The sequence below is a fragment of the Heterocephalus glaber genome, unplaced genomic scaffold, assembly GCF_053883595.1.
Source record: "Heterocephalus glaber isolate CG9 unplaced genomic scaffold, H.glaber_assembly_v1.0 deba00001662, whole genome shotgun sequence".
Lineage (NCBI taxonomy): Eukaryota > Metazoa > Chordata > Mammalia > Rodentia > Bathyergidae > Heterocephalus > Heterocephalus glaber.
The window spans coordinates 2,129,497-2,140,247 of record NW_028258403.1 but is presented as its reverse complement, the minus strand read 5'-3'; the positions used below and the strand labels follow the sequence as shown (position 1 = coordinate 2,140,247).

Sequence of the window (10,751 nt, the reverse complement as noted above, 5' to 3'; positions counted from 1 at the left end):
CTGCACATGGGATAGTCTCCAAAATAGATCACATATTTAAAAATAAATAAATAAATAATAAGAAAGGGCCAGGGATTTAGCTCAGTGGCACTGCGCCTACCTCACAAGCGTAAGGTCCTGAGCTCGATCCCCAGTACCACATACACACACACAAAAAGTAGACCACATATTAGCTCATAGAACATGCTTAAGGAAATGCAAAGGAATTGAAATTATCCCATATTCTTATCAGGTCATAGTGCAATGAAATTGGAAATCAATGGCAAAAGAAACCACAAAAACTTCATAAACACATGGAAGTTCAATAATACTCTCCTGAACAATCAATGGGTCACAGATGAAATTAACGAAGAAGTTAGTTTCTACAATTAAATGATAATGTTAATACAGTACACTGGGACTTATGGAACACAATTAAAGCAGTCCTACAAGGGAAATTTATAGTGGTGAATTCCCATATCAGAAAAACAGAGTGAGGTCAAATAAACAACCTAGTGTTGAACCTCAAGCTTCTAAAAGCAGAGCAAGTCAAGCCTAAAGCTATACAAGGGAGGAAATTATAAATATCAGAGCAGAAATTAATGGAATTGAGATTAAGAAAACAATACAAAGAATCAATGAATCAAAGAGTAGGTTCTTTGAAAGATTAAATAAAATTGACAAACCTTTTTCCAATCTTATCAAAAAAAGGAAAGAAAAGACTCAAATCCATGCATTAGGAATAAAAAGGATGAAATCACAACAGACCCTGCAGAGATCCAGAAGATCATCAATACCTACTTCAAGAACCTGTATTCGGGCTGGGGATTTAGCTCAGTGGTTTCGCTGCCTGCTGGGCAAGCACAAGGACCCGAGTTCGATCCCTGGTACCAAAAAAAAAAAAAAAAGAACCTGTATTCTAATTAAACGGAAAACACAGAAAAAAATGGACAGATTTCTAGACAAATATGAATTACCAAAGCTGAATCAAGAAGATATAAAAATTCTAAATAAACCAATATCAATGAAATTAAAGATGTAATTGGGCTGGGGATTTAGCTCAGTGGTTCCAGCGCCTGCCTTGCAAGCACAAGGTCCCGAGTTTGATCCCCGGTACCCCCCCCCAAAAAGATGTAATTAAAAACCTACCAACAAAGAAAAGCCATGCCTTGATGGATTCACTGCTAAATTCTACAAGAAATTTAGATAAGACCTCATGCCACTACTTCTCAAACTCTTTTATAAAATTGAAAGGGAAGCAACACTTCCAAATTCATTTCTGGAAGCAAGTATTACCCTGATATCAAAACCAGAGAAAGATCCAAACAGAAAAGAGAACTATAGGCCAATGTCTCAAATGAACATAGATACAAAAATCCTCAATAAGATACTGGCAAACAGAATGCAGCAAATCAACAAGATTATACACCATGACCAAGTAGGATTCATCCAAGGGATGAAGGGATGGCTCAACATAGGCAAAATTAATCAATTTATTATACCATATTAACAGAGCCAAGGACAAAAACCATATGATCACTTCAGTAGATTAAAAAGTGTTTACAAGTCCAATACCCATTCATGATAAAAACTCTACAGAAAATTGGAATAGATGGTCTTCATCTCAATCTAACAAAAGCTATCTATGACAAACCAATAGCCAACATCATACATGGGGGAAGAAAAGAAGAAACAAGATGTATTATGTACAGTTACGAATTCTCTATGATGAATGCTACCAATATGTATATCTAAAATGTACCGATAAAAAATTAAAATAAAAAAAAGAACCCGGAGACAATAAACTTCTCTTGTTTCAAGCCAAATAAATAAATAAATATATATATATATATAAAACAATGCTAAGATTCCATCTTACTCCAGAAGGAATGGGAATCATTTAGAAATCAAACAATAACAAATGCTAGCAAGGCTGTGGCGAAAAAGGAACCCTCCTTCATTGTTGTCGGGAATGTGAACTGCTCAAACCGTTATGGAAATCAGTATGGAGATTTCTGAAAGAACTGAAATTAGAAATTCCATGTGACCCAGCGATCCTCAAAGAGCTTAAAATATCATACTACAGTGATACATGCATAGCAATATTTATAGCAGCACAACTCATAATAGCTAAATCCTGGAAATAGCCTGTATACCCATCAACAGATGATTGGATAAATAAAATGTGGTATCTATATAAAATGAAATACTACTCTGCTATAAAGAATGACAAATTTGAGACGTTTGTAGGAAAATGGACGCACCTGAAAAACAGAATGGTGAGTAAAATAAATCAGACACACAAGCTTAAATACCATATAGTATCTCTCATTTGAGTGAGGCAAAGTACAAAGAGAATAGTAAAGATGGATATAAGGGGCCAGGGAGATAGATCTCTTGCAATAGGAAAGGAGTCTAAGGGAAAAAGCATGAGGGGTGAGGAGGCAAGGAAGGGGAAATAAGTAGAATAAAGATATGCCATGTACAGGAACCTATTAACCTCAATGAATGTAAACATATGCCATTACATGTGCTAAGGTTAATAATATTAACAAGAATGAAAAATGGGATAGGGGAATTGGAGGAAGAAGGAGGGAAAGAGAGGGAAGGGGAAGGAGATTAAAAAGGAAACAAGCTGTTGTAGGTACAGGTACCCACTGCCCAAGATGATGTAAACTACATGAATTGCAATCATGTACTAATAAAATAAAAACTTTAAAAACATCCAGAAAGTTGAAACTCTACAGTTATCAGTAATCATAGAGTTGGATCAAGTGTGAATTAACTTTTCTCACTTACATTCTTTTTGTTTTACAAATTTTCCATAAGAGAAGCGATTCCCTCATTTCTACAAAAGGCCTCTGATTTGTTGACCCAGTAAACTGAGGTGACATTTGCACCTTAAAAGCAAAACAAACAACAACATCTGCAGAACTGTAGAGTAGAAATGGGAAAACCAACAAAATAAAAACAAAATCTTGCTGTTTTCCCAGCACCCCCCAAACCCATCTCCCTGATGGTACCCCCGCTCAATGCTGACCTTGACGGTCCTGGCTCTCTGTGGCACCCATCTGTGCAGCCACCCTGACCTGGAGGGAGGTGACTAATCATGCGCACTAGAGAAGGCTTGAGTGAGATTGCCCTAACGTCTTCGCTAGACTTCACTAGTACTTCATACCCACCACAGGGTGCTTGGCCTATGCTCAATCTTTTCATAGTTCCTGCTTCTACACTGCTGGTTGGAATGTAAACTATACTACAACCACTATGGAAATCAGCATGGAGATTCCACAAAAAAACTAAAAATAGAAATTCAATTCAACCCAGCTATTTCCCTTTTAAGATTCTTCCTGAAAGAACTAAAGACATCATATCACAGTAATACATGCATACCCATGTTTAGAGCAGCACAATTCATAATAGATAAATCTTGGAAGAAGCCAACATGTCCATTAGTAGATGAATGCATGAAGGTAGTATTCATATACAATGGAGTAGTACTGTGCCATAGAGAAGAGTAAATGTGAGAATCATTGTAGGAAGATGGATGCACCTTGACATCCTAATATTAAGTAAAATAAATCAGACACACAAGCTTAAATATCATATGGTTTCTCTTACATAAGAAATCCAAAGTATAAATAAATTAAGAGCAAAGTAAACGATAGATAATAGGAATCATGGGCCTTTTACAAATGGGAAAGGGATCTAAAGATGAAGGGAGGGGAGAGAGTGGGGAGGCAAAGGAGGTGGAAGAAGAATTAAGATGTACATGTACCACCTCCCCATGACGAATATAATCACCATGTGCTGTAAACATGTACTAATAGATTTTTTTTTACTTTAAAAAATCTTTTTATGATTCCTCTGTCACTCTTTTTTGTTTGCTTTGTTTTGTTTTTTGAGACAAACTCTCACTATGCAGTCCAGGCTGGCCTTGAACTCAGTGATCCTCCTGCCTCAGCCTCCCATGTTCTGGGATTACAGGCGTGCACCACCAGGCCTGGCTTTTGAGTGCTAGGATCATAAGCATGTGTCACCATGTCCAGCCCTGCCTCTATCACTCTTGTCTCATATTTCTTTTCCTTTGGGCTGAGGTTGTAGCTCAGTGACAGAGAACTTGCTCAGCATGCACAAGGTCCTGGGTTCAATCCCCAGTAGCACACACACACACAAAATTCTTTTCCTTCACTCTCATATTTAAGTATATTTAAATATACTAGAATCTGATAAGGTATAAATTTGATAAGTCTAACAGGTAATAAGGTCCAGGATAAGAAAAAGTGAGATGTAGGTCTTTCTGACAGTGTTTTAAAAATCTTCAGAGTAGGGCTGGGGATGTAGCTCAGCAGCACAGCACCTGCCTGGCAAGCTTGAGGCCCTGAGTTTAATTCCCAGTACCAAAAATAATTTTTTTTTTTTGGTACCAGGGATTGAACTCAGGTCCTTGTGCTTGCACAGCAGGTGGCGAAACCACTGAGCTAAATCCCCCGCCCTCCCAAAAACAATTTTTAAAAAATAAATAAATAAAATAAAATCTTCAGAGTATATATCGCCTATGATCCAAAAGTTAAAATGGGATTAAATGGTAGTAGTAACCAAGAGTAGTAAGTTGTTTCTCGATTTCAGATGTCAGATGCTAACAAAACCCCACTCTCTCCCATTCACCTCTGAAATTATTGATGAAAATGGCCAAAGATAGAAAAACTCATTTTTAATACTTTCAAACAACAAAGTAATATTTGAAAACAATAAACATTGGTAAGACATAACATAAGAAAGAGTATATACACGAGGGAGGTAGTTGTCATGTCTTCCTGACTGTAAATCACCACAAAGGAATAGGATGAGGGGCCGGGGATTTAGCTCAGTGGTTCTGGCATCTGCCTCTAAAGCGCAAGGTCCCAAGTTCGATCCTCGGTAAAAAAAAAAAAAGAAAAGAAAAGAAAAGAAAAGGAATAGGATGAGGTAGTGGAGAAATGAAAGGCCCAAGTTCCCTTCACCCAACCAGATACAGAGGTTGCCCCATTTGAGAGAGCTCTTTCACTCCTGACCTACCTTTCTCTGTGGACAGCTGAAGCAAGATTTTTCTTTTCTCCTCCAGCTCAGCATCCAGCTGATCCTGGAGCTGTGAGAGCTGCTGCCACAGCTGGTCACCTGCGAGGTTACTGCTCCAGGGAGGCTGCTTCCTGCTGTCCAGCATGCTGGAAAGGGGAGGCAAGTGGTCAGGGGGACACTGGAAGGCCTGTGCCTGGACATCGTTTGTACAGAGTTTCAGCATCTCCTGGGCCTAGTTCATCACTCAATGCTGTACATGTTCCTTCTGTTGCTACTTTATTTGTAACTGTCGTTCACCAACTGCTTTGGAACTTCTGGGTCCCATGAAGGAGCTGCTGAGCATCACTTCTGGTTAGGTCTCAGGCACTTCGCTGAGTCACAAGCGACCACAAGATGGCAGGGTGCTGTATGTGAAGACATGTTCAAAATCTCCCTCTTCTCACTCCTCCCTCTCCAATGGCTACTTTAGAAAATACTTGCCTTTGCATTAGATTATAAAGTACTGTTCTGAAGAGCAGGAATGAAACTTGTTCACAACCATACTCTCCATTCCATCATACCCAGCTGTTAGGCAGATATGGATTGTTTTGTTTTGTTTTGTTTTGAGACAGGGTCTCACTATGTAGTTAAGGCTGGCCTTGAACTCACTATGTAGACCAGGCTGACCTCAAACTCATGGCAATCCTGCTTCAGCCTCTAAAGTGCTGGGATTACAGGCATGGATCACCATGCCCAGGAAGCAAAAGTTTTTTGAGAATAAACACACATGGATCCAGAACAGCAAAAGCAATTCTGGGCAACGAAGGCTGTGCAGGGGGCATCACAATCCCTGATTTGAAGTTATACTACAAAGCTACAGTGATTAAAAACAGCATAATACTGGCAAAAAAACCCAGATCCGGCCGGGGATTTAGCTCAGTGGTTCCGGTGCCTGCCTCGCAAGCACAAGGTCCCGAGTTCCATCACTGGTACAAAAAAAAAAAACCCAGATCCGGCAATGGAACAGAATAGAAGATACAGAAACTCCAAGCACACTCAGCTACCTTATCTTTTCTTTTTTTTTTTTGGTACTGGGGATTGAACTTGAGACCTTGCACTTTCAGGCAGGCGGAGGAACCACTGAGCTAAATCTCCAGCCCCTAAGCTACCTTATCTTTAACAAAGGAGCCAAACACTTTCACTGGATAAAAGAGAGCCTCCTTAATAGATGGTGCTGGAAAAATTGCCTTTCTACATGCTGAAGATTAAACCTAGACCCATATCTCTCATCATGCACTAAACTAAAATTGAAATGGATCAAACATCTAAATATTAAAACAGGAACATTTAATCTACTGAAAGATAAAATAGGTAAAACTCTTGAAGACAGGGGTGTAGGCAAAGACTTTATGAACAAAATGCCAATTACATAGGAAATATTACAAAGAATCAACAACTGGGGGGCTGGGGATTTAGCTCAGTGGTTCCAGTGCCTGCCTCACAAGTGCAAAGTCCCAAATTCAATCCCTGGTACCAAAAAAACCAACAACAACAACTGGGATCTCATCTTATTAAAAAGCTTTTGCACAGCAAAAGAAAGTATGAACAGAGGGAAGAGACAACCCACAGGGAAAATTTTTTTTACCAGGTACTCCTGAGACAAAGGAATAATATTTAGAAAAAATTCACACCCTCCCCAAATTTAAAGACCCAATCCAAAAATGGGCCTTTGAAATGAATAAACACTTCTCAGAGGAAGCAAACAGCAAATAAATATATGAAAAAATGTTCAACATCACTGATCATTTGAAAGATACAGCATAAAACAGCACTGAGGTTCCATCTCACCCCAGAAAGAATGTCTATTATCAAGAAATCAACCCCCCTATCTTTCACTATGCACTGAACTAAAATTGAAGTGGATTAAAGATCTAAATATTAAAACAGAAACACTAAACTTGCTGGAAGATAAGTTAGGTAGAACTCTTGAAGACCTTGGCATAGGAAAAGACTTCATGAACAAATCCTCAGTAGCATGGGTACTAGCACAAAGAATCAAAAACTGGGATCTCATCGTATTAAAAAGCTTCTGCACTGCAAGAGAAACTACCAACAGAGCTAAGAGACAACCTACAATGTGGGAAAACAATTTTATCAGCTGTACCTCAGACAAGGTCTACTATCTAAAATATATAAAGAACTCAAAAAAATCAGGCCCCCCCAGGGCCAGGGATTTAGCTCAGTGGTTTTGCTGCCTGCTGTGCAAGCGCAAGGCTGATCCCTGGTACCAAAAAAAAAAAAAAAAAAAAATCAGGCCTCCCCAAATATAAAGACCCAATCCAAAAATGGGCATCTGAAATGAACAGACATTTCTCAAAGAAGTAAAGGTAGCAAATAAACATATGAAAAAATGTTCAACATCGCTGGTCATTCGAGAGATGCAGATGAAAACAACACTGAGATTCCACCTCACCCCACAAAGAATGGCTGGTATCATGAAATCAACCAATAACAAATGCTGGTAGGGTTGTGGGGACAAAGGAACCCTTCTCCATGTTTGTGGGGGTGCAGACTGGTGCAACCACTGTGGAAATCAGCATGAAGATACCTCAAAAAACTAGGACTAGAGGTCCCATTTGACCCAGCTATTCCTCTGCTGGGTATCTTCCCAAAAGAATTAAAAGAATCACATCACAGCAATATATATGCACCCATGTTTATAGCGGCACAATTTGTAATAGCGAAAGCTTGGAAACAGCCCAAGTGCCCATCAACTGGAAACTGGATAAAGGAGATGTGGTGTTTTTTTTTATAAAACGGAGTACTACTCAGCCATAAAGAATGAGAAACTAGAGACATTTATAGCTAACTGGATGCACACTGAGGCCATACTCTTAAGTGAAATAAATAGGACAAACACGTGTAAATACCAAATAGTTTCTCTGGTGTGAAAAACTAAAAGTGTAAATTAAGGATCAAAATGTATAACTGATAATTGAAATAGGAAGAAAAGGACTAAAGAAGTAGGTGAAGTGGGAGGGGGAGGGGAAAGGAAAGAAGGGAAAAGAAAAAACATGAGAAAAGGAAAAAATGGAAAAAAGTCTTTGTAAATAGGGAAGGGTGAAGGGGGTGAAGGGAGGGCAGGGGAATGGGAAAAAATTAGAAGCAAGATACAGGGTCAGGGATTTAGCTCAGTGGTTATACCGCCTGTCTCGAAAGCACGAGGACCCAAGTTTGATCCCCAGTAAAAAAAAAAAAAAAAAAAACCAAGATACATCATGTAAAGGTACAAGATCCCAATGATGAATGTAACTGTATTGTATCCCTAAAATGTACCAATAAACTTAATTTTAAAAAAATCAACCGATAACAAGTGCTGGTGAAGCTGTGTGTAAAAAAGAACTTTTCTCCATTGTTGGTGGGAATGTAAATTGGTACAACTAATATGGAAATCAGTATGGAGAGCCCTCAAAAAACTAAAACTAGAGGTTCCATTTCACCTAGCTATTTCCTTTCTAGGCATGTTCCCAAAAGAGTTAAAAGCATCATACCATAATGATATATGGATACCCATTTTACAGCAGAACAATTTAAAATAGCTAAATCTTGGAAACAGCCCAAATGCCCATCAAAAGGTGAATGGATAAAGAAAATGTGGTTTTTATATACAACGGAGTATGACTCTGTCATAAAAAGGACAAATTTGAGTCATTTGTAGGTAAATGGATGCACCTTGAGGCCATAATTCCAAGTGAAATAAATCAGGCACATGAGTTTAAACACACACACACACATACACACACTCACGGTTAGTTCTTGGACATTTACATAAGTGAACTGACACTGATATCAAACAGTTGTTTCTATTTATATTTTTTTCTACTTATCAGTTTAATACATTTAAAAAAAAAACTTGCCTAGGGTAGTATTGAGAATTTTTTTTTTTGGTACCAGACATCAAACTTGGGACCTTGGGTTTGCGAGGCAGGCGGTGAAACCACTGAGATAAATTCTCAACCCTGAGATTTCTTAATGTGTATATATAATGTGATGACCCAAGAGAATGACATTCAGGGTGATGAAGGATCGATGCCAACAGGAACTCGTGCCACTGTGGGTCCTCAAGTGGATAGCCCCAACTGCTTCGTTTTACTGAACATCAGTTTTTTCCAGAATATTCTTATAAGACTTCCTCTTATTGTCTTTACCAATTTGTTCCTTGCTGTCTCTGATGGGGTCAGAAGGCATTTTCAACTTTTTTTTTTTTTTTTTGCACCAGGGATTGAACTCGGGTCCTTGTGCTTGTGCAGCAGGCGGCGAAACCACTGAGCTAAATCCCTGGCTTGCATTTTCAACTTTTTAAAAGCTTTTAGGTATCTTTAATCACAAAATTAATATATGAATATGTGTTCATTCTGAAAAAAAATTTTTTTGAGACAGATTCTCACCATGTAGTTCTGGCTGTCCTGAAACACACTATGTAGCCCAGGCTGGCTTTGAACTCACAGCAATCCTCCTGTCTCAGCCTCCCAAGTGCTGGGATTACAGGTGTGTGGCACCACACCTGGGTGAAAATTTAAAATAATATATAAGTATAAAGAATAAAAGTGAAAGTGCTTTTTTGTTTTACTATAATGCTCACATCTCATTAAAAATTTGTCAAGCCCCCCCCCAAAAAAAAGCCATCCTTTGGGGCTGGGGATTTAGCTCAGTGGTTCCAGCGGCTGCCTCGAAAGTGCAAGGTCCCTTGGGCTGGGGATTTAGCTCAGTGGTTCTGGCACCTTGCAAGCACAAGGTCCCAAGTTCCATTCCCAGTACCAAAAAAAAAAAAAGAAAAAAATAAAGCGCAAGGTCCCGAGTTCGATCCCCAATACCAAAAAAAAATGGAATTGCTGGTAAAAAAAAGACATGTATATTTAACATTTTAATAGTGCCCAATTTTCTTCCAAAAAGATTGACAATTTATATTCTCACTAACAATATTGAGTGCCATTTTCCCAACATAGTTATCAATGCTAGGTATTATGTTTACAATTTAGAAGGAATTTTCTATAATTTTTCCTTAGTCAATGATGCTCTGGGACCCAAACATGGTACTCACTCTTCCAAGAGTCTGTTGTAACTGTCAGTCAGCAGTTTTTGTTCTTTTTCCAAATCTTCAACTCTTTCCTGAAACTGAAATTGATGGTAGAATTGGGGTTTTGTTTTTGTTTTTGTTTTTGTTTTTTTGTATCGGGGATCGAACTTGGGTCCTTGTGCTTGCGAGGCAGGCAGCGGAACCACTGAGCTAAATCCCCAGCCCAATGGTAGTTTTTGAGGTAAAACTTTAAAAATATAAAAATATATTGCTCTACACAGGTTTCTCTTTTCCACTGCAGCGTGGGGCCTGGGTGAGAGCTTTTCTGTGCTCATCTCCCATGTCTCTGAGAAGCCATTCAACTAGAAAAGTTTGAACCAATTGAAAGTGGTTTAGAAACTTTTATTGGAATGAATGCACATTCTCTGAAGTATGTTTTTATTACGTCTGCCTTCCTACTATTAGGGAAGCAGTAGAATGTTATGAAAGAGCAGGGACTTTGGAGAACACACCCAAGTATAAGCCCTGGAATTTGCTATAATGATGCAATAATCATAAGCAAATGATTTAAGCAATCGAAGCTGCATTGCTCATTGAAAAAATGAGAAACCCATGTTGTTGCTAGGATGCATGTTTTACCATCTCTGAAAATGGACTA

At 38.6% G+C, this 10,751-nt stretch overlaps 1 protein-coding gene and 1 long non-coding RNA gene across 12 annotated transcripts in view; one reads left to right on the top strand and one right to left on the bottom strand.

Moving 5' to 3' along the window:
• LOC110345825 (uncharacterized) overlaps nucleotides 1–10,751 on the top strand; it is a 59,876-nt gene that overhangs the window by 13,103 nt on the left and 36,022 nt on the right. The gene's annotated exons all lie outside the window — the stretch shown is intronic.
• Rpgrip1 (RPGR interacting protein 1) overlaps nucleotides 1–10,751 on the bottom strand; it is a 74,318-nt gene that overhangs the window by 35,268 nt on the left and 28,299 nt on the right. For all 11 annotated transcript variants that reach the window (XR_015445786.1, XR_002389413.2, XR_015445785.1 and 8 more), the window contains exons 12-13: nucleotides 10,118–10,191; nucleotides 5,038–5,183 (exon numbers count right to left, since the gene is read on the bottom strand). Coding sequence is in view for 8 of the 11 variants with exons in the window: in XM_021244559.2 (XP_021100218.2) it covers nucleotides 5,038–5,183; nucleotides 10,118–10,191 (220 nt within the window). In the remaining 3 variants the exon portion in view is untranslated. The remainder of the gene's footprint in view (nucleotides 1–5,037; nucleotides 5,184–10,117; nucleotides 10,192–10,751) is intronic.